Source organism: Pseudophryne corroboree, chromosome 7 (assembly GCF_028390025.1).
Source record: "Pseudophryne corroboree isolate aPseCor3 chromosome 7, aPseCor3.hap2, whole genome shotgun sequence".
In the NCBI taxonomy this organism is placed as follows: Eukaryota; Metazoa; Chordata; class Amphibia; order Anura; family Myobatrachidae; genus Pseudophryne; species Pseudophryne corroboree.
The window spans coordinates 57,046,346-57,071,089 of record NC_086450.1 but is presented as its reverse complement, the minus strand read 5'-3'; the positions used below and the strand labels follow the sequence as shown (position 1 = coordinate 57,071,089).

Below are 24,744 nucleotides of genomic sequence, written 5' to 3'. Positions count from 1 at the left end.
AAGTTCAGTCAGTTTCGTTCCTGGTTTGACGTCACAAACACACCCAGCGTTCGCTCAGACACTCCTCCGTTTCTCCAACCACTCCCGCGTTTTTCCCAGAAACTGTAGCGTTTTTTCACACACTCCCATAAAACGGCCAGTTTCCGCCCAGAAACACCCACTTCCTGTCAATCACATTACGATCACCAGAACGAAGAAAAAACCTCGTAATGCCGTGAGTAAAATACCAAACTGCATAACAAATTTACTTGGCGCAGTCGCACTGCGGACATTGCGCATGCGCATTAGCGACTATTCGCTCCGTTGCAAGAAAAAAATAACGAGCGAACAACTCGGAATGACCCCCAATGTGAGCTGATCTGCCAGCGATAAAAAAGTTAAAAAATATATTGTCTAATTTGTTTTCACTGTGCTGTTTGCTGTACCCCAGTCTAACTTTGATCATTTGTTCAAGGACCATTCCATCTTGTACCACTCTCATTTCTGCCACTGCTCTGTGGCAATTTTTCTTAGATGTGCTATAATCTGCCGTATGTTTGTGCTACTGATCAATGCTTAGTAACCAGCCAGGTCGCTGTAGCCTTTGGCCTAATCTGGATGAAAGCAATATTGTGTAGAGATGAGCGCCTGAAATTTTTCGGGTTTTGTGTTTTGGTTTTGGGTTCGGTTCCGCGGCCGTGTTTTGGGTTCGACCGCGTTTTGGCAAAACCTCACCGAATTTTTTTTGTCGGATTCGGGTGTGTTTTGGATTCGGGTGTTTTTTTCAAAAAACACTAAAAAACAGCTTAAATCATTGAATTTGCGGTCATTTTGATCCCATAGTATTATTAACCTCAATAACCATAATTTATACTCATTTTCAGTCTATTCTGAACACCTCACACCTCACAATATTATTTTTAGTCCTAAAATTTGCACCGAGGTCGCTGTGTGACTAAGATAAGCGACCCAAGTGGCCGACACAAACACCTGGCCCATCTAGGAGTGGCACTGCAGTGTCACGCAGGATGGCCCTTCAAAAAAATACTCCCCAAACAGCACATGACGCAAAGAAAAAAAGAGGCGCAATGAGGTAGCTGACTGTGTGAGTAAGACTAGCGACCCTAGTGGCCGACACAAACACCTGGCCCATCTAGGAGTGGCACTGCAGTGTCACGCAGGATGTCCCTTCCAAAAAACCCTCCCCAAACAGCACATGACGCAAAGAAAAAAAGAGGCGCAATGAGGTAGCTGACTGTGTGAGTAAGACTAGCGACCCTAGTGGCCGACACAAACACCGGGCCCATCTAGGAGTGGCACTGCAGTGTCACGCAGGATGGCCCTTCCAAAAAACTCTCCCCAAACAGCACATGACGCAAAGAAAAAGAAAAGAAAAAAGAGGTGCAAGATGGAATTGTCCTTGGGCCCTCCCACCCTTATGTTGTATAAACAAAACAGGACATGCACACTTTAACCAACCCATCATTTCAGTGACAGGGTCTGCCACACGACTGTGACTGATATGACGGGTTGGTTTGGACCCCCCCCAAAAAAGAATCAATTAATCTCTCCTTGCACAAACTGGCTCTACAGAGGCAAGATGTCCACCTCATCATCACCCTCCGATATATCACCGTGTACATCCCCCTCCTCACAGATTATCAATTCGTCCCCACTGGAATCCACCATCTCAGCTCCCTGTGTACTTTGTGGAGGCAATTGCTGCTGGTCAATGTCTCCGCGGAGGAATTGATTATAATTCATTTTAATGAACATCATCTTCTCCACATTTTCTGGATGTAACCTCGTACGCCGATTGCTGACAAGGTGAGCGGCGGCACTAAACACTCTTTCGGAGTACACACTTGTGGGAGGGCAACTTAGGTAGAATAAAGCCAGTTTGTGCAAGGGCCTCCAAATTGCCTCTTTTTCCTGCCAGTATAAGTACGGACTGTGTGACGTGCCTACTTGGATGCGGTCACTCATATAATCCTCCACCATTCTATCAATGTTGAGAGAATCATATGCAGTGACAGTAGACGACATGTCCGTAATCGTTGTCAGGTCCTTCAGTCCGGACCAGATGTCAGCATCAGCAGTCGCTCCAGACTGCCCTGCATCACCGCCAGCGGGTGGGCTCGGAATTCTGAGCCTTTTCCTCGCACCCCCAGTTGCGGGAGAATGTGAAGGAGGAGATGTTGACAGGTCGCGTTCCGCTTGACTTGACAATTTTGTCACCAGCAGGTCTTTCAACCCCAGCAGACTTGTGTCTGCCGGAAAGAGAGATCCAAGGTAGGCTTTAAATCTAGGAGCGAGCACGGTGGCCAAAATGTAGTGCTCTGATTTCAACAGATTGACCACCCGTGAATCCTTGTTAAGCGAATTAAGGGCTCCATCCACAAGTCCCACATGCCTAGCGGAATCGCTCCGTGTTAGCTCCTCCTTCAATGTCTCCAGCTTCTTCTGCAAAAGCCTGATGAGGGGAATGACCTGACTCAGGCTGGCAGTGTCTGAACTGACTTCACGTGTGGCAAGTTCAAAGGGCATCAGAACCTTGCACAACGTTGAAATCATTCTCCACTGCGCTTGAGACAGGTGCATTCCACCTACTATATCGTGCTCAATTGTATAGGCTTGAATGGCCTTTTGCTGCTCCTCCAACCTCTGAAGCATATAGAGGGTTGAATTCCACCTCGTTACCACTTCTTGCTTCAGATGATGGCAGGGCAGGTTCAGTAGTTTTTGGTGGTGCTCCAGTCTTCTGTACGTGGTGCCTGTACGCCGAAAGTGTCCCGCAATTCTTCTGGCCACCGACAGCATCTCTTGCACGCCCCTGTCGTTTTTTAAAAAATTCTGCACCACCAAATTCAAGGTATGTGCAAAACATGGGACGTGCTGGAATTTGCCCATATTTAATGCACACACAATATTGCTGGCGTTGTCCGATGCCACAAATCCACAGGAGAGTCCAATTGGGGTAAGCCATTCCGCGATGATCTTCCTCAGTTGCCGTAAGAGGTTTTCAGCTGTGTGCGTATTCTGGAAAGCGGTGATACAAAGCGTAGCCTGCCTAGGAAAGAGTTGGCGTTTGCGAGATGCTGCTACTGGTGCCGCCGCTGCTGTTCTTGCGGCGGGAGTCCATACATCTACCCAGTGGGCTGTCACAGTCATATAGTCCTGACCCTGCCCTGCTCCACTTGTCCACATGTCCGTGGTTAAGTGGACATTGGGTACAACTGCATTTTTTAGGACACTGGTGAGTCTTTTTCTGACGTCCGTGTACATTCTCGGTATCGCCTGCCTAGAGAAGTGGAACCTAGATGGTATTTGGTAACGGGGGCACACTGCCTCAATAAATTGTCTAGTTCCCTGTGAACTAACGGCGGATACCGGACGCACGTCTAACACCAACATAGTTGTCAAGGCCTCAGTTATCCGCTTTGCAGCAGGATGACTGCTGTGATATTTCATCTTCCTCGCAAAGGACTGTTGAACAGTCAATTGCTTACTGGAAGTAGTACAAGTGGGCTTACGACTTCCCCTCTGGGATGACCATCGACTCCCAGCAGCAACAACAGCAGCGCCAGCAGCAGTAGGCGTTACACGCAAGGATGCATCGGAGGAATCCCAGGCAGGAGAGGACTCGTCAGAATTGCCAGTGACATTGCCTGCAGGACTATTGGCATTCCTGGGGAAGGAGGAAATTGACACTGAGGGAGTTGGTGGGGTGGTTTGCGTGAGCTTGGTTACAAGAGGAAGGGATTTACTGGTCAGTGGATTGCTTCCGCTGTCACCCAAAGTTTTTGAACTTGTCACTGACTTATTATGAATGCGCTGCAGGTGACGTATAAGGGAGGATGTTCCGAGGTGGTTAACGTCCTTACCCCTACTTATTACAGCTTGACAAAGGGAACACACGGCTTGACACCTGTTGTCCGCATTTCTGGTGAAATACTTCCACACCGAAGAGCTGATTTTTTTGGTATTTTCACCAGGCATGTCAACGGCCATATTCCTACCACGGACAACAGGTGTCTCCCCGGGTGCCTGACTTAAACAAACCACCTCACCATCAGAATCCTCCTGGTCAATTTCCTCCCCAGCGCCAGCAACACCCATATCCTCCTCATCCTGGTGTACTTCATACACTGACATCTTCAATCTGACTATCAGGAACTGGACTGCGGGTGCTCCTTCCATCACTTGCAGGGGGCCTGCAAATGGTGGAAGGCGCATGCTCTTCACGTCCAGTGTTGGGAAGGTCAGGCATCGCAACCGACACAATTGGAGTCGGACTCTCCTTGTGGATTTGGGATTTCGAAGAACGCACAGTTCTTTGCGGTGCTACTGCTTTTGCCAGCTTTAGTCTTTTCATTTTTCTAGCGAGAGGCTGAGTGCTTCCATCCTCATGTGAAGCTGAACCACTAGCCATGAACATAGGCCAGGGCCTCAGCCGTTCCTTGCCACTCCGTGTGGTAAATGGCATATTGGCAAGTTTACGCTTCTCCTCCGACAATTTTATTTTAGGTTTTGGAGTCCTTTTTTTACTGATATTTGGTGTTTTGGATTTGACATGCTCTGTACTATGACATTGGGCATCGGCCTTGGCAGACGACGTTGCTGGCATTTCATCGTCTCGGCCATGACTAGTGGCAGCAGCTTCAGCACGAGGTGGAAGTGGATCTTGATCTTTCCCTAATTTTGGAACCTCAACATTTTTGTTCTCCATATTTTAATAGGCACATCTAAAAGGCACCTCAGGTAAACAATGGAGATGGATGGATTGGATACTAGTATACAATTATGGACGGGCTGCCGAGTGCCGACACAGAGGTAGCCACAGCCGTGAACTACCGCACTGTACTGTGTCTGCTGCTAATATATAGACTGGTTGATAAAGAGATAGTATATTCGTAACTAGTATGTATGTATAAAGAAAGAAAAAAAAACCATGGTTAGGTGGTATATACAATTATGGACGGGCTGCCGAGTGCCGACACAGAGGTAGCCACAGCCGTGAACTACCGCACTGTACTGTGTCTGCTGCTAATATATAGACTGGTTGATAAAGAGATAGTATACTCGTAACTAGTATGTATGTATAAAGAAAGAAAAAAAAACCACGGTTAGGTGGTATATACAATTATGGACGGGCTGCCGAGTGCCGACACAGAGGTAGCCACAGCCGTGAACTACCGCACTGTACTGTGTCTGCTGCTAATATATAGACTGGTTGATAAAGAGATAGTATACTCGTAACTAGTATGTATGTATAAAGAAAGAAAAAAAAACCACGGTTAGGTGGTATATACAATTATGGACGGGCTGCCGAGTGCCGACACAGAGGTAGCCACAGCCGTGAACTACCGCACTGTACTGTGTCTGCTGCTAATATAGACTGGTTGATAAAGAGATAGTATACTCGTAACTAGTATGTATGTATAAAGAAAGAAAAAAAAACCACGGTTAGGTGGTATATACAATTATGGACGGGCTGCCGAGTGCCGACACAGAGGTAGCCACAGCCGTGAACTACCGCACTGTACTGTGTCTGCTGCTAATATATAGACTGGTTGATAAAGAGATAGTATACTCGTAACTAGTATGTATGTATAAAGAAAGAAAAAAAAACCACGGTTAGGTGGTATATACAATTATGGACGGGCTGCCGAGTGCCGACACAGAGGTAGCCACAGCCGTGAACTACCGCACTGTACTGTGTCTGCTGCTAATATATAGACTGGTTGATAAAGAGATAGTATACTCGTAACTAGTATGTATGTATAAAGAAAGAAAAAAAAACCACGGTTAGGTGGTATATACAATTATGGACGGGCTGCCGAGTGCCGACACAGAGGTAGCCACAGCCGTGAACTACCGCACTGTACTGTGTCTGCTGCTAATATAGACTGGTTGATAAAGAGATAGTATACTCGTAACTAGTATGTATGTATAAAGAAAGAAAAAAAAACCACGGTTAGGTGGTATATACAATTATGGACGGGCTGCCGAGTGCCGACACAGAGGTAGCCACAGCCGTGAACTACCGCACTGTACTGTGTCTGCTGCTAATATAGACTGGTTGATAAAGAGATAGTATACTCGTAACTAGTATGTATGTATAAAGAAAGAAAAAAAAACCACGGTTAGGTGGTATATACAATTATGGACGGGCTGCCGAGTGCCGACACAGAGGTAGCCACAGCCGTGAACTACCGCACTGTACTGTGTCTGCTGCTAATATAGACTGGTTGATAAAGAGATAGTATACTCGTAACTAGTATGTATGTATAAAGAAAGAAAAAAAAACCACGGTTAGGTGGTATATACAATTATGGATGGGCTGCCGAGTGCCGACACAGAGGTAGCCACAGCCGTGAACTACCGCACTGTACTGTGTCTGCTGCTAATATAGACTGGTTGATAAAGAGATAGTATACTCGTAACTAGTATGACTATAAAGAAAGAAAAAAAAAACACGGTTAGGTGGTATATACAATTATGGACGGGCTGCCGAGTGCCGACACAGAGGTAGCCACAGCCGTGAACTACCGCACTGTACTGTGTCTGCTGCTAATATAGACTGGTTGATAAAGAGATAGTATACTACTAATATTATATATACTGGTGGTCAGGTCACTGGTCACTAGTCACACTGGCAGTGGCACTCCTGCAGCAAAAGTGCGCACTGTTTAATTTTAATATAATATTATGTACTCCTGGCTCCTGCTATAACCTATAACTGGCACTGCAGTGCTCCCCAGTCTCCCCCACAATTATAAGCTGTGTGAGCTGAGCACAGTCAGATATATATATACATTGATGCAGCACACTGGGCTGAGCAGTGCACACAGATATGGTATGTGACTGAGTCACTGTGTGTATCGTTTTTTTCAGGCAGAGAACGGATATATTAAATAAAACAAACAACTGCACTGTCTGGTGGTCACTGTGGTCGTCAGTCACTAAACTCTGCACTCTCTTCTACAGTATCACAGCCTCAGGTCAATCTCTCTCTCTCTCTCTCAACCCTAATCTAAATGGAGAGGACGCCAGCCACGTCCTCTCCCTATCAATCTCAATGCATGTGTGAAAATGGCGGCGACGCGCGGCTCCTTATATAGAATCCGAGTCTCGCGAGAATCCGACAGCGTCATGATGACGTTCGGGCGCGCTCGGGTTAACCGAGCAAGGCGGGAGGATCCGAGTCTGCTCGGATCCGTGAAAAAAACCATGAAGTTCTGGCGGGTTCGGATTCAGAGAAAACGAACCCGCTCATCTCTAATATTGTGGTGGTCAAATTGACTGGAAATGAGTGGAAATTAATGTTATTGAGGTTAATAATGCTCTAGGAACAAAAAAACAAAATAATGTGATTTTCGTTTTTTGTGTGGTTCTGTTTTTTTCAAAATTTCCCCCAAAAACCTGTCAAGGCTGAAATACAAAACCAAAACCAGCAAAAATGGTCCAGTGCACATCTCTGCTGTATACAAATGTGTATGCATATTTTATGTACATGCACAGCATGGAAATGCATATTTTACACAAAAAGAATTGAACTACATAGAACTCTAAATGAGTCCTTAAGTGCTTATGCAGTCTTAATTGTTTATAATATGCAACAGAAGTAATGTAATGTGGCTTGAAAGAGTGCCTAGCCATTGTATTATGTGTCGAGCTCCAGGGTGTGCCTGTAATAGGGCATATAAACCAGAACAACCTGCATCATGGGGGGGTCATTTCGAGTTGATCGCTAGCTGCATTAGTTCGCTGTGCAGTGATGAGGCAAAAAATCTACGCATGCAGCGCAATGCGCACGTGCGACGTACTATTACAACGAAAGATGTAGTTTCACACAGGGTCACACAGGGTCTAGCAAAGATTTCAGTCGCACTGAGTGATTGACATGAAGTGGGCATTTCTGGGTGTCAACTGACCGTTTTCAGGGAGTGTTGAAAAAAATGCAGGCGTGCCAGGGAAAACGCAGGCGTGGCTGGGCGAACGCAGGGTGTGTTTGTGACGTCAAAACAGGAACTGAACAGTCTGAAGTGATCGCAAGCTCTGAGCAAGTTTTGAGCTACTCTAAAACTGCACAAAAAACTTTGTAGCCGCTCTACGATCCCTTCGTTCGCACTTCTGCTAAGCTAAAATACACTCCCAGTGGGAGGCAGCATAGCGTTTGCTTGGCTGCTAAAAACAGCTTGCGAGCGATCAACTTGGGATGACCACCATGGTCCTAATTAGCCTTGTCTAGTGTAGGTAGGTGTTGAGAAGCATGGGGAGTACTTAAGGGTATACAGTATGTACTAAAGTGCGGGTTTTCAAAAGTGGAAATGTTTCTCATAGCAACCAATCAAATTCTAGCTATTATGTTTTATAAGGTGCGAAATAAGTGATAAGTAGAATCTGATTGATTGCCACGGGTAACCAAAACCCGCACTTTAGCAAATATACCACATAGAAATAGGATTGACATCTGTCAATCAGGATAGAGCTGGGGGGATGCGGGGGGGGGGGGGGGGGCATTTTATCGAGTAAAAGGCTTGTGTTTTCTGTATGAGGGGAGATCAAAGCTGGCTGATCTACAGTAATAGACAGAAGGTTTGTGTTAGATTAGCATACCTCCCAACTGTCCCGATTTCCATGGGACAGGCATGTTTTTTTGTGACTGCCCCGCTGTCCCACCCACAGGCCGTAGTGTCCCGCGGGTAGGGGGGGGAGTGGGGGCAGTTGGGAGGCTCCTGTCACTGCTATTCTGCTTGCAGAGCAACAGTGAATAGATGCTGTGCGGAGACAAAGGGAGAGGGTGCATGCCAGCACCACACAGAGCTCTGGACATGCCCCCTCACTGACAAGAATGGCGGTGAATCCACGCCCCCTTTCACACAAGCCACGCCCCTTTTTGGGCTCAAGCGCAGGAGTCCCCCTGCCTTCACTTCAAATGTTAGGATGTATGGATTAGTACTGGGGATCATCAAAGGGAATTGTATGATTATTTGAACCCCGATTGTCATCCTGGTAATACAACAGAAGGTTGTTATGTTGGTACAGTATGTGTGTACTATTTATGATATACTGTACAAATAGTACACACATAGTATAGCAAACACGAGCAGATGTAAATCTCATAGTAACAGGTAGCAGAGGTGAAGTGGATGGCAGAGCATGGCTTCATTAGAAAGGGGCATGGGTTTGCGGGCAGACCCTGGTTTCATCACTCCACGATGCTGGCTGCCCCCGGAGACAGGGGTATATGCAGTGTCGGCTCCTTCACTATGACAGGAGCCAGGTGCTGAATGAGAATGTTACACTGCAGCCCCTGGTTCCTGTCACTGTGGAGTAGCTGGCATTTTGGTGTCACCTCTTCTGAGGGTAACACCCGGTTGCGGGACGCGCCCCCAGGCACCCCCCTTCTGATGCCACCAGGGCCTTCTTTTTGCGTGGGCTCATTGTTTTTCCTGGGGTACCAGATTTTCGAAAATCGACCCTGAGGAACTGGAGATATCCAACTTCAAAGCAGTGGTCCCCAGCCAGATATCTCAGGTTCTGTCCAATTTAGATTTTTTCTGAGGGTAAGATTCAAAAGCTGTGACTCTCCCTTTTCGATGGACACTGATAGCTTGTCTCTACTATGCCCAGAACCAGAGATATCAGCCTTCCAGCAGCTGGTGGCTGCTCACGCTCCACACGCCTGGCATACAGTTTTATCTCCCACTATCTGTGCAGTAAAGGAGTAATTATCAGAAATTACTGCTCCAGGTCCAACATGCTGAGCAGAAGATAGAACACCCCCTACTGCCCGTGGGACATCGAAGCTGCCACTGATAGTGATAGCACCCCTGTGATGGTGTAGAGTCGTACCTGTTTTCCCCAGAGGACGCTTGTTGGTTGAGGACCTCTCACGGCTTCTTCCGCAGGAGCCTGTGGCAGGAGAATGGACACCCCAAGGAAGACCCCACAGATAGAAGAAAGCACAAATTGATGGTGACAACAAGTTTATTGTGCAGGAGGTAGCTGGTCACCGCTGTAAGGCCAAACGAGATTAAGGTGAAACACGTGCACTAAATATCAGCACAACAAACCTTAACAATAATGCATTCAATAATGGCAATCACTAATATGGTAAAATAGCAAAACATTCACATATAATCATCACAAGCAAATGTTCTTGAGATAAGCAATCTCCTGTCACTAAACCGGTATAATATAAACTGTCCACAAGATGGCGCTGTGCACCAGGTAAGAATGTTCAGTCTCTGCTGTTAGGGTTCTTCAGTAGTATCAGTATCTTTCTCTATTAGATCCTGCGCATTAATGTCCTCCAGAGGGAACTGTGATGTGAATCAGGGCTGTGCACAGCATTTGTATTCCAATAAGGGTTCTGTAGGATAGTGACTAACAATGCATTGCATGAGCTTCCTATAGAGGATGCTGTGGAGCATATGACACGCAACTCAGTGTATGCTTCCAATAGAGGGTGCTGTAGAGCAGGTACTTCTAGCACAGTATACAAATATAGGTTTTTTTGAGGGCTACGCTTACACCTAGTGATTTGTAAAGAGTAGCTGCTATGGAGAAGAATAAGGTTACCACAGACCTTGAATATAATACTATAAGCAAAAAATTACTCCCAGCGCTTGCTCTTTATAACACATAAGGCTTAGAAATTATAAGATAAAATGTATATTTTTATTTTTGAAATACACAAATAATGAAAATACAAATATAATCACATGTGTATTAAAACTTGATACCGGTATACATATATTAGACTTCTTTACAGGGAGAGACAGTGTATCTCCCTGTAAAGAAGTCTAATAGGATGGAGACATTGTAACAGTACTGCAACACTCCTGGATGTGTATAAAGGACACATAACAAATCCAGAACAAAACCTTCAGTCTTATTGAAAATTTCAAACATATCAAAGAAAAAAAGAAATAAAAGTTTTTACACATTACATTTTGGTGGATAGAGTAAAACGCATGCTAGCGTGTCTACCCACTTTAAACATTTTTTTCCTCCCCCCCCCCTTTTTTTCCTTTTTTCTTTTTTTCTCTCTTCATCTTATCTGGTGACCTATTCTTCCTTTCTTCTCACATACCTTCAGTCTATTAATTATTATTTTTTTTTTTGAAAGTGCATATATATGTATACCGGTATCAAGTTTTAATACACATGTGATTATATTTGTATTTTCATTATTTGTGTATTTCAAAAATAAAAATATACATTTTATCTTATAATTTCTAAGCCTTAAGTGTTATAAAGAGCAAGCGCTGGGAGTAACTTTTTACTTCTAGCACAGTGTATGCTTCCAATAGAGGGTGCTGTAGAGCAGGTACTTCTAGCACAGTGTATGCTTCCAATAGAGGGTGCTGTAGAGCAGGTACTTTTAGCACAGTGTATGTGTCCAATAGGGGGCACTGTGTAACATTTGGATGAGTGCACTGCATTGGCGGTAACCTTCCAATAGAGGGTGCAGTTAGTTAAACTGATGTCAGTATACAGTGGGACACAGAGCAAATAACACAATCCTGGCACACACTTAGTGCTGCACTTCAAGCAGGCAAGGGATAAATGCCACTGTCCGCGTTTTCCTTGCAATTAAAGTGGTAAAGGGGAACAGGGGGGCTGTGACTTGGAAAGTTGGCGGAGTGGTCACTGTTGGCCTGGGTGCCCAAAGTTGGTGGCTGTCTGGGGTGAGGTAGAGTACCTGTACTGTCTGCTGCTGTTGCCAGCTCCTCCCAGTCACTTCTCACTGCTGCTTTGAAGGGTGTCAGCCTCCCTATGTGCAGTGTCTCCCCCTCCTGCGGTACATGCTGCTGCTCCTGTGTGGGTTTACTGCATCTTGCCACCCCCAGACTTCTCTCTAATGGGGCTCACTCTCCTCTCTCAGCAGCTCTCCTTCCTGCTTCTCCCCACACTCGACCATGGCCAGAGTGCTCCCAGTTTCCTGCTCTGGCAGGGATCCAGCTGGAAAGCCCGGGGTCCTAGTGCTGCACATATTTTCTCCCAGGTGCCATGGTTGCCTAGCAACCAGATGAAAAGGGTTTTAACCCTTACAGTGTCTGGCTGCAGCTGGTGTAAACTAGGGGGAGGGTTACCCCAACAGTGGGTTATCACAATAGCACCCCCCCCACACCCCTACCACTGAAGGATGGGTAGGGGCCCCATTGCATTGCTTTGCCCAGGGGCCTATACTGCTGTTTTTTTGACGGCCCTGATCTGGCTGTACTAACAGTAATAGTGACAGGTAGCACTGGTAAAGTGAAACATACGTACAGAGGACCATCTGGTCATGTATAAGCTGGATATCACACAGAGTCTCCCGGAGCACAGTACTACATGTTCAAATACTGTGACAATATGGCACCTTGCATGCACAGCAGTACTGTCAGCGGCCATCTTGGTAAAGGAGTCTAATGCCTCAGTAAAGGTGATGTGGAGATAGGACAGTAACGCACTCCATTACCAACATGTTATAGCAGAAATACTTAGTGAGTGTCATCTTGAAGGTGCCAGTGTCACAAGACATGTGCATTATACAGTAAATGCTGCTTTATAACACTATGGGCCTGATTATGAGGTGGCAGTAAAACAGAAAAGAGCAAGTAACTGTGCAGCGGGACAAACTGTGTTGCAATGCAAGGGGTGTAAATATATATACGTTATGGTAAGAACTTACAGTTGATAACGTGATTTCTCCTATGTCCACAGGTATCCACAGGATAACATTGGGATATGCCGGAGCAACAGCGGAAATGGCACCAAACGGTTACGAGTTTTCTTGCCTCCCAGGATGCATCGGGGCTTCTCCATATAATCCCGCCCACTGACTCAGTCAAATCAGTTATTTCCACAGCAATTTAGGCAGGAGCATCAGGTAGAAACCTATTCAGGCGATAAGAGCACACATGAACACCCTTCCATGCAAGAGGGAAGAGGTTTAGTGATTGTAAAGATCCTCAAATCAGGTGTGTCAGGGTGGGATCCCCGTGGATACCTGTGGACATAGGAGAAATCACATTATCAACTGTAAGTTCTTACCATAACGTCTATTTCTCTGGCTGGGTCCACAGGTTATCCACAGGATAACATTGGGATTCCCAAAGCCAGTTTTAGTGGTGGGGACGCTCCTGATTAGACAGGAGAACCTTTCGCCCGAATTCAACGTCATGAGAGGCAAAAGTATCCATGGCATAATGTCTAATGAAAGTGTTAATGGAAGACCATGTGGCTGCCTTACAAATCTGTTCTGCTGAAGCACCATGTTGTGCTGCCCATGAAGGACCTACCTTACGTGTAGAGTGAGCAGAGACATTAGCCGGAGTAGGGAGATCAGCACGAGAATAAGCTTCTGAAATTACCATTCGGAGCCATCTTGCCAGCGTCTGTTTACTAGCAGGCCGTCCTCTTCTGTGACATCCGTAGAGGATAAAGAGAGAATCTGTCTTTCTGATGGCACTAGTACGATCTACGTAGATTCTTAACGCCCGGACCACGTCCAGCGACGCTTCTCCCGCAGAAAGTCCCGATACCTGAAAAGCTGGGACTACAATCTCCTCGTTAAGGTGAAACTCTGAAACCACCTTCGGAAGATAACCAGATCTAGTTTTGAGAACTGCCTTATCTGGAAAAAATATTAGAAAAGGAGACTTACACGACAGTGCTCCTAAATCTGACACTCTTCTAGCTGACGCCATTGCCAGTAGAAAGAACACTTTAGCCATCAACCATTTAAGATCTGCTCTCTTAAGTGGTTCAATCGGAGGTCCCTGAAGGATTTTAAGAACCAGATTCAAATCCCAGGGAGCTGCAGGAGGAACAAACGGAGGTTGAATGTGTAAAACTCCCTGAAAGAAAGTACTGTACGCACATCCTGTAAGTCAGCAATCTTTCTCTGAAACCATACAGTTATTGCTGATACTTGAACTCTCAAGGAAGCTACTTTCAACCCCGTATCCAATCCTGCTTGAAGGAAATCCCAAATCCTGGATTCTTTAAAAGATCTTGGATTCAAACTTTTTTCACTACACCAATGAATATAGGCTTGCCATATTCAATGATAAATACGAGCTGAAGAAGGCTTTCTTGCTCTAAGCATAGTTTGAATTACTTGTTTTGAAAATCCTCTAGCTTCTAGGATAGAGGTTTCAACAGCCACGCCGTCAAAGACAGACGATCCAGATGGCTGTGATAACAAGGACCCTGCATTAGCAGATCTGGACGTTGAGGGAGCAGCATTTGTGCTTCCACGGACATCCTTAGTAGATCTGTGTACCAATCCCTTCTGGGCCAAGCTGGAGCTATTAGCATTATGGCTCCCTTTGCTTGCTTTATTTTACTCACTACTCTCGGTAACAGCCGAGATTGGAGGAAACAGATATACCAGATGAAATTTCTAATTCACTGACAGTGCGTCTACAAGGATCGTTCCGGGATCCTTAGTTCTTGATCCGTATATCGAAACTTTGTTGTTCAGACAAGACGCCATGAGATCTATCTCTGGCAGACCCCATCTGTTTACTAGAGTCTGAAACACTTCTGGGTGTAATGCCCATTCGGTTTCCTGTATGGTGTGTAGGCCTGAGAAAATCTGCTTCCCAGTTCAGTACTCCTGGAACAAACACTGTTGACAATGCCGGAAGCTGAAGTTCTGCCCATCTTAGAATGTGAGTTACTTCCTCCATCAATCTCCTGCTGTGAGTTCCTCCCTGATGATTGAGGTACGCTACCGCAGTTGCATTGTCTGAGTGGATCTGGACTGGTCTTCCTTGCAGACTGTCCTTTGCATGAACTAGAGCCATATATATGGCCCTTATTTCTAACAGATTTATTGGCAAGCGACTTTCCCTTATGGTCCATTTTCCCTGGAACCAAAGGCTTTCAAGCACCGCTCCCCAGCCCTGAAGACTGGCATCTGTTGTCAGGACTTGCCATTCCTTTATCCAAAAGGGTCTCCCCTTGTTTAAATGGTCCCTCTGTAGCCACCAAGCTAGAGACCTTTTTACGTTTACCGGAAACTTTATCATCTGTTTTTTTATTGTCTGATGATTTCCATTCCATTTGGTCAGAATAAGGTGCTGTAGAGGTCTGGAGTGGAATTCTGCATATTCCACCATGTCGAAGGTTGACACCATCAGACCCAACAGTCGCATTGCTGCATGGACTAACATTGTCTGAGTGTGTAATGACTCCTGAGTCATTACCTGCACCTTTGATATCGTTTTCTCTGGTAAGAAAATTCTCTGTAGACTTGAATTCAATATGGCCCCCAAATGAACCATCCGTTGTGACGGATTCAGAGACGACTTTTCCCAGTTTATGAGCCACTTGTGTCTTTGTAGACAAACTACTGTCTGTTGAAGATGGCTCAAAAGTAATTCCTGCGAATGTGCTAGGATTAAAAGGTCATCGAGGTATGGAAATATTCTTATCCCCTGTTTGCAGAGATAAGCTGCCATAACCACCATAATTTTGGTTAATACCCTGGATGCTGTTGCTAGCCCGAAGGGCAAAGCTTGGAACTGAAAATGTTGCTGGAGGATGGCAAACCTGAGGTAACATTGATGAGACCGTGCTATGGGCACATGTAGGTAAGCATCCTGTATATCCAGAGATACCATGTAATCTCCCGGTTCCATGGCCAAAACTATGGATGGTAATGTTTCCATGTGGAACCTTGGAATCCAAATGTATTCGTTTAACATTTTGAGATTGAGAATTGGTCGGAATGACCCATTTGGCTTCTGAATCAAAAATAGATTGGAGTAAAAACCCTGTCCCCGTTACGACGGGGGTACTGGGATAATTACACCAGACTGAAGCAATTTCTGAACTGCTTCTTGCAGGGCGTTGGCCTTCGACTCTATACGAGATGGGCTGGTGCAAAAAAACATTTGAGGAGGCTGCCTCTTGAAGGGGAAACCATAACCGAGAGATACCACCTTCTGCACCCAATCATCTGTCGTCGACTGCTGCCATATGTGTGCAAATTGAAGGAGTCGGCCCCTAACCCTGGAATCCTCCAGGCAGAGGCCCATATCCTCAGGCTGATGGCTTCTGTTCTGGCTTGGAAGCTGGCCTTCTACTAGCCCATTGCTTCCTACCCCTGGCTGATCTATTGAACTGGGGTTGATTAAGCTCCTCTTTCGCTTTTGCTTTGCCTTGCCATCGAAATGGCCGGAATTTTGAACCCCTCGTCTTAGGGTTCTAACTAGCCGGAAATCTGACCTTTTTGGATTCAGCTTCTGATTCTAGAATATCTGACAATAGTTTTCCAAACAATATATTACCAGTGAAAGGCAATGCTTCCAGAGCTTTCTTGGATTCTGCATCTGCTTTCCAAGTGCGTAGCCAAACTGCTCTATGAGCAGCTACTGTCAAGGCTGATGCTTTAGAAGCAATCGTACCCATATCAATTGCTGCTTCTTCCAAATATTGCGCAGCTTGTCTTATACGGCCTAGATGAGACTCCTGCTCCCTATTAGGAGGGGAGAGGTCATTCTCTATTTCCTCCACCCATTGCCCTTGACATCCAGGCTGAAGCCATAGCAGGCCTTGCCACCGCTCCTGAGAGAGAAAAAATATTTTTCAAGAAGCTATCTACTCTTCTATCTGTGACATCATTTAGTGAGGTAGAAGACAATGGCAAAGCAGATTTATGCACAAGTCGCAGTACATGTGCATCTACTTTAGGAGGAACTTCTCTTTTTGAACAATCCGCAGCTGGAAATGGATAAGAATCCCACTTTTTCGGAATCTTATATTTTTTACTGGGCATAGCCCAGGGTTCTTCCATCATTTCCGTCAGATCCTCTGACCCTGGGAATTCAGTCTTAACTGTTTTTGTTCGTTTAAACACAGGTGCTTTAGATTTTGACACTGTTTTGGCTGATTCCTCCAAAGAGAGAATAGCCTTCATTGCATCAATAAGCTTAGCTACATCCTCTGAGCTGAAACCCTGCGACTGATCATCATACGGAGTATTTGAATATACTGTATCATCATCTGTTGTATCATCTTGTGTAGTCTGCAACATAGATGTATCTATATTAGTCTTACCTGCACCTTGGTTAATAGCCTGGTTACTTGTAGAAGCTACTGGAACCAAACCATAAGGAGGGAGCTGCATGTATGGGTTAATAGTGTAACCTATTCTCTTGGGTGGAACTGCAGGAGTTAATCTGTCCGCTATTGAAGACAAAGTCTGCGCGAACATACTCCATGGTGGCTCTACTGGTTGCTGAACCAAATCCTGCTTTTTACTTTGCCGATAATCAAAACAGTTTGCACATAACCCCTCATAAGTGACCACTGGCCTATTCCAATTAACCCTGTTTTACAAAATAAACATGTTAAGGATGTAGGAGTGCTGATAAGTTATCGTCACTTTTGCCGCTCACAGACATAGTAAATATTCTGTTTTTACAACTACACAATTTGTGACTGAAAATCACCTACTGTATATATAGATATATAGAAGTGAGATCAATCTGACCACAACCGTGCCCCTGAATTGAGGTTCAGAACAAAATTGACAACATATAAAAGTCAGCACACATACTAGCAGTCAGTCACATGTTAAATATTAGACATTATCATATGAGAATACAATCAACCATCAAAATTACTTACAAGTAAATGGGACAATTGTATTTCTGCTTTTAACCAGTTTTTCAGACATATCATGCAGAAAACAACAGTAATGTACAGGCCTCATATGCAATATGTACTAAAATTAACAATTCATACTATCAAGTAGAGAGAATTTTAGTACTGTATAACCCTTTCTCCGTAGAGTGGGATACAGGGAGACTCACCACACTTCCATATCAATCAATACGTTCAAAAGACACTGAGTGGATTCAGACGCTACTAGTGTACTCTGTCGCTCTGATAACTGATGAGAGACACAGACGCTCTTTAACAGACACAGACGCTCAATGAACGATAAGTGTATGCAGACGCTCCTGTCTGCGACCCGGTCTAGGCGGAAAGTCTAGTGTGCACCATCGCAGCGTCTAAGCTGCGACCGAGTACCCTCGTGGTAGCGTCTGAGACGGAAGTGAGGTCATTAGTTCATGGACGGTAGACGCGCAGAAACTGGTCATGAACTTAGGGGAGAGGCGACCAGGAGAGCGTCGAACTCCCCCCCGTTGACATAAACTCTAAGGATCGCGGCCTCAACCTAGTCCTGGCGCCTATTATCCCTAAAGCATAGCGCTGTTGCACTTAAGAGTGGCGGCGCATCAACCACTGTTTGTAGTCTCCTCCAATACAGTGAAGCTGTGTCCGGAACCCCCTAGTAAGAGGAAACCGATGACTTACCTTCTCCCCATGCTCCGGCCACAGCCTGGTAACGTCTGCTGGACCTGCTAGAATCATCCGACACAGACGCCCGCCGAGACAGCACTGTACCGCGAAGGTAAGCGTTGTTGCGACCCGGTGGAGAGTTGTTGGAGCGACTCTTTCTAGCATGCGTTTAAGACGCTGTTAAGAAAAGTCACTCAAAAACATAGTAAGACTATAAAAATAAAATAATAAAAGCTTCAGGCTTATCAGGCTGCGATTTAATCGCAGCCCTGTGACCATGGTCCGGCTCCTGCCGCACCAAACAAAAAACTGATTTGACTGAGTCAGTGGGTGGGATTATATGAAGAAGTCCCGATGCATCCTGGGAGGCCAGAAAGCTCGTGACCGTTTGGTGGCATTTCCGCTGTCGCTTCGGCATATCCCAATGTTATCCTGTGGATAACCTGTGGACCCAGCCGGAGAAATATTTTTATATTTGTGTTGCATGCAGGGTTAATAATGTATACTAGCAGCTATTTGATTTATACTTGCATTTTAAAAACATTCTACTTACTGATTTTATAATATTCTTTTACCTACAGAGTCTGAATAACCTTACCAAACATGAAGATGTCATTGACATCATGAGTTCTCAGTATCAAGTACTGTTTGAAGCCTTGCCATTTGCTGACAAGCAAAGGTAAGATTTGGGGGGGGGGGGGGGATACAACATGTACCCATTTAAAAAGTAAACTTGAAGATTCTGGCAACGTCAACAAGGACATTGGGGCTAATTCAGATGTGGTTGGCCTTAGTAACATAGTAACATGGGGGGTCATTCCAACCTGATCGCACGCTACATTTTTTCACTGCAGTGCGATCAGATCAAAACTGCGCATGCACTGCAATGCGCATGCGAGTTGTACGGGTACAATGTGGATCGTTGCTGAGCGATGGATTTAACAAAGAATCCATTCACACAGCAGATCGCAAGGATATTAACAGGAAGAAGGCGTTTATGCGTGGCAACTGACCGTTTTCTGGGAGTGTTTGCAAAAATGCAGGCGTGTCCAGTGTCCACGCACTTGCAGGGTAGGTGTCTGACATCAATTCCGGGCACAAACAGGCTGAATTGATCGCAGCGGCTGAGTAAGTTCAAACCTACTCAGAAACTGCACAAAACTGTTTTGTACCGCTCGGCTGCACAAGCGTTCGCACACTTGCAAACCGAAAATGCACTCCCCTATAGGAGGCGACTATCTGATTGCAGCGCTGCAAAAAGAAGCTAGCGAGCAATCAACTCGGAATGACCCCCATAGTTTCTGAGGTTGAAAGAAGACAATTTGTCCATCGAGTTCAACCTGTTAATGATCTCCTACGCTATAAAAATTTTAAGACTAAATTTAACTGTTGTGAATGTTTAGCCGTTATGTCTTTTCCTTTTTACTTTATTATTACTGTAGCGCTTGATTTACCCACAATAACCCTGTATATCCTTATCCATAAGGAAATTTTCTAGCCCATTCTTAAAAGCAATTATCTAATCCAGTACAGACTCCGCTAGTTTCTCCCCATTTAGTATGTAGGTCGTATTTTTGTTTTTACTACCAAAGTGCATTACCTTACATTTGTCTATATTGCAACTCATTCTCCATTTTGCTGCCCATGCTTCCAGTTTAAATAGGTCATTCTGATGAGACTCCGCATCTCCCTCCGAATTTATAACCTTACATAGGGTTCTATTTACTAAGCCTTGGATGGAGATAAAGTCGCTGGAGATAAAGTACCAGCCAATTGGCTCCTAAGTGCTATGCCACAGGCTGTGTTTTTGAAAAATGACAGGAGGTGATTGGCTGGTATTTATCTCCAGCGACTTTATCTCCATCCAAGGCTTAGTAAATAGACCCCATAGTTTGGCATTGTCTGCAAAAATTGACAACATGCTCTCTAGACCTACTTCTAGATCATTTATGAAAATGTTGAACAATAGTGGTCCAATTATAGACCCTTGTGTCACACCCCTTGGTACTTCAGTCCATTTTGAAAAAAAAGTTCCACTTACCATCACTCACTGCTCCCTTTTATCCTACCAATTTCTAACCCAGGTGCATATTGTGCTCCCTAGCCCAAGTTCTCTTAATTTGTAGATAAGTCACATGTGAGGTACTGTATTGAAAGCTTTAGCAAAGTCTAAAAAGATTACATCCACTTCTTTGCCCTCATCAATGTTCGCACTAACTGTTTCATAAAAGCCTTTTAAGTTAGTTTGACATGATCTGTCCTTCACAAATCCATGTTGGTTCCTATTCATAACTTTAATGGCTTCAAGAAAACTCCTGTATTCTATCCCTTAAAATACCTTGAGGTACCTTCCCCAATATAGATGTAAGACTTACTGGTCTATAATTACCTGGTTCAGATTTACTTCCCTTTTAAATATCGGCACTACTTCGCTATATGCCAGTCTTTGGGAACTATGGGGGTCATTCTGATCCATTCACTCGTGCTTTTTATCGCAGCCGAGCGAACGGTTACCAACTGTGCACGTACCAGCGCCGTAGTGTGGCGACGCATGCCAGACGGCCGAAGGCCATAGCTGGGCTGCGATCGCCTCTGCCTGATTGACAGGCAGAGGCGGTCGCTGGGCGGGAGGGGGCGGAAAGGCGGCCGCTTCGTGGGCACGGTCCGGATAACGCAGGCATGGCAGGACCATGTGGGGAGCAGCCCGCAGCGGCTGCGTGATGTCATCCAGCGACGAGTAGCTCCCGGCCAGCACGCTAAAGCTGCGCTGACCAGGAGCTACTCTTGAAGTGCAAAGGCACCGCCACTGTGCGATGCCTTTGCACTTCTGCGGGGGGGGGGGGGGGAGGGACCGCCACTGACATGCGGGGCAGACTAGCCCTGTGCTGGGCGTCCCCCCACATGTCAGTGTGAATGATCGTAGCTGTGCTAAATTTAGCACAGCTACGATCATCTCGGAATGTTGGCCAATGCCTGATGTACTGTAAGCGAGTCATTGAAAATCAAATATAGAGTTTTGCTAGTTCGGAGTGTAGCTCCATTAGAACCCTTGGGTGAATTCCGTTGGGACCAGGTGACTTGTTAATCTTAATTTTTTTTTATCGGTCACAGACTACTTTCTCACTTAAATAAGCAGTTAGTAGTGGGACATTATCATTGCTGAGGTCCTGCCATCTGGTCCTCTCTTGTGAATACAGATGAAAAAAACTCATTTAATTCTTCTGCTATGTAATTGTCTTCTCTGATTAGGATGCCCAACTTGCCCTTAAAGAACCTATAATCTCCTACTTTTATTTTTTGCTGTTGATATATTTAAACAAGTTTTTTGGGGTTTGATTTACTTTCCTTTGCTATTAGTTTTTTTTACGTTTCTATTTTAGACGCTCTTATTTCTTTTTTGTATATTTTGTTACAATCCCTATAGTACTGGAATGACTCCCTTCCCGTCCGATTTATAGTTTTTGAATGCTTGTCTCTTTTTGGCCATTAGTTCCTTAATCTTTTTATTAAGCCAGGTTGGTTTGGAATTTTTGCACCTTTCTTTGCTGCCCATGGGAATGAATTTACGAGTATAACTATAGAGCACTGTTTTTAATACATCCCATTTCTCTGTAGTATCCTGGTCTTGAAACTCAATTTCCCAGTCAATGTCCCTTAAAGCTTCCCTCATCATGTCAAAATTGGCTTTTCTAAAGTTTAGGGTCTTAGTTGAGTCTATATAGCGCTGCTTGTGAAAACTGGTATTGAATGTGACCATATTGTGGTCGCTGTTTCCCATGGGCTCCCCTACTATAACATTTGATATAAATTCCCCATTGTTTGTTAATACCAGGTCTAACATTATACCTAGTTGGTTCCTCTATTACTTGAAGTAAATAGTGATCATTTAGTGTGTTTGAAAACCTATTACCGCTAGCAGTATCACATGAATCATTTGTCCAATTAATCTCTGGATAGTTAAAATCTCCCATCACTATTACATCTTCTATGTCACAAAATGGAGGTTTACAGTGCTTCCCAGTCGCACTTTGACCTACCTGCGACGCAGTTCAAAGCAGGGACGTGCAGTCAGGGGAGGCAGGGGAGGCAGTGCCTCCCCTGTCATAGAGATTAAAATAATACAAAGAAGCTATTTGTAACACAGATTCTGTGTTACAGATTTCTGCTTTGTATTTTTCTGTACTATTTCTGCTGAGAAAACACAACCAAGAGTTGATGGGAGGCAGCGAGAGCCGTGCCTCACACTGATAACAGAAAGCTAGCTAAGGCTGGGGGCGGGCAGGAGGAGGGGCCAAGCTGCAGGCTGGAAAAGCCCTTTAAAAAAAGTGAGGCGAAGCGGCACTAGCACATCTGCCTCTCAGTGACAGGGACGTGCCTTCAGCCCACATCAAGGCACGCCCCTGTCAGGGAAGCAGATGTGATTGGGCAGTGCTGAGCTGTGACTGCAGCCAGATGTCACAGTGTTGATCCTCGGTTCTCATATATATCTTACACATTGTTTCTGCCTGCTATGGTGGGAAGCAGGCCAGCTGTACAGTGCGAGTCCCGGAGTGCAGGAGGAGGCTGGGTGTGTGGCAGCAGCCAGTGTGACAGGAGAGATGAGGGTGCAGACACATTGGCCCCTCCTCTGTGTCACATGCAGGGGGGTTTCTGGCATTTTCATGCTGCATTCCACAGCCGTGATTTAAGCCCGCCCACTCGGCATTAGGCTCCACCCTTTTCCCCAAAGACTTGCGGCTTGTGCAGCTCTGTGTCCTGTAGCTGCTGCTCCATCTGATCTCCACCTCCTCTCCCTCCACTATCCAAGACTCCCTGCTGCTTCCAGAGATGAATCTCGTTCATGGATGCTTCAGTTGTCTGACGTCCCCTGCAGCCCACTGTCTTCCTGGATGCACGTGTACAGTAAGTTTTAATTATAGTCTATGTTTATATATCTAGTTCCCCATCCAGTATGATGTAAATGGAAAAAATATAGGGGGTCATTCAGACCCAGCCGCAATAGTGGTTCGCAGCGCAGTTTGCTCATGGCACAAATTGCACATGCGCAGCGACTGCACAGTGGCTGCTCAGGTATACACAATGCAGTGTGATTAACAGTGGTGGGCGTTTGGAGCAGCAGCTAGGCGAACAGGGGTGGACCGGGACCATTTTCGGGACGGCTGCGTGACGTCACCCTAGATCTGATGCGTCCGCAATTAAATTGCGGACGCATCGGGAAGAGGCCAAACATATGCTGAGCGGCCCTCAGTATGTGCAGAGATAAACGCTGCTGCATGACCTTGCTGTCTCTCTCTGTCACTCTCCCTGTCCCTATGTCCCTGCTTACACTCTCCCTGAATTTTGTCTCATTCCATGTGGCATAATGTGAATTTCGGCTCATACAGTGTGCTATAATGTGAATTTCGGCTCATACCGTGTGCAATAATGTGAATTTTGGCTCATATCGTGTGCTATAATGTGAATTTCGTCTCATACCGTGTGCTATAATGTGAATTTCGGCTCATTCCGTGTGCTATAATGTGAATTTCGGCTCTTACCGTGTGCTATAATGTGAATTTCGGCTCATACCGTGTGATATAATGTGAATTTCAGCTCATTCTTTGTGCTATAATGTGAATTTCTCTTATGTCCTAGAGGATGCTGGGGACTCCGTAAGGACCATGGGGAATAGACGGGCTCCACAGGAGACATGGGCACTAAAAAGAACTTTATGTATGGGTGTGTACTGGCTCCTCCCTCTATGCCCCTCCTCCAGACCTCAGTTTAATACTGTGCCCAGAGGAGACTGGCTGCACTACAGGGAGCTCTCCTGAGCTTCCTGAAAAGAAAGTATTTTGTTAGGTTTTTTATTTTCAGGGAGACCTGCTGGCAACAGACTCCCTGAATTTTGGGACTGAGGAGAGAGAAGCAGACCTACTTAAATGCTAGGCTCTGCTTCTTAGGCTACTGGACACCATTAGCTCCAGAGGGAGTCAGAACGCAGGTCTCCCCTAGCGGTTCATCCTAGAGCCGCGCCGCCGTCCTCCTCGCAGATCCGGAAGATAGAAGCCGGGTGAGTATAGGAAGGCAGAAGACTTCAGAGGCGGCAGAAGACTTCAGATCTTCATTGAGGTAACGCGCAGCCATTGCTCCCACACAGAACACACACAGCGCACACTGTTGGGTGCAGGGCACGCAGGGGGGGGGGGGGGGGGGCGCCCTGGGCAGCAATGTATTCCTCTAGGACTGGCTGTAAGTAAATATACACTTATTTGTGTGTTTTGGTATCCCGGCCAGTTTGTTCAAAGAGCGGGACTGAAGCCTGCCACTGAGGGGCGGGGCTTCTCCCTCAGCACTCACCTGCGCCATTTTCTCCACACGCACACGCTGAGAAGCTGGCTCCCCGGACTCTCCCCTGCTGATCACCGGTGACAGAGGGTTTTAAAGAAGGGAAGGGGGGCACATAAT

At 45.6% G+C, this 24,744-nt stretch overlaps 1 protein-coding gene across 1 annotated transcript in view; it reads left to right on the top strand.

The window, feature by feature from the left end:
• Positions 1 to 24,744, top strand: part of LOC134944001 (uncharacterized) — a 129,218-nt gene that overhangs the window by 77,053 nt on the left and 27,421 nt on the right. Inside the window, exon 5 of the mRNA XM_063932546.1 lies at positions 18,926 to 18,976. Coding sequence (XP_063788616.1) covers positions 18,926 to 18,976 — 51 coding nt within the window. The remainder of the gene's footprint in view (positions 1 to 18,925; positions 18,977 to 24,744) is intronic.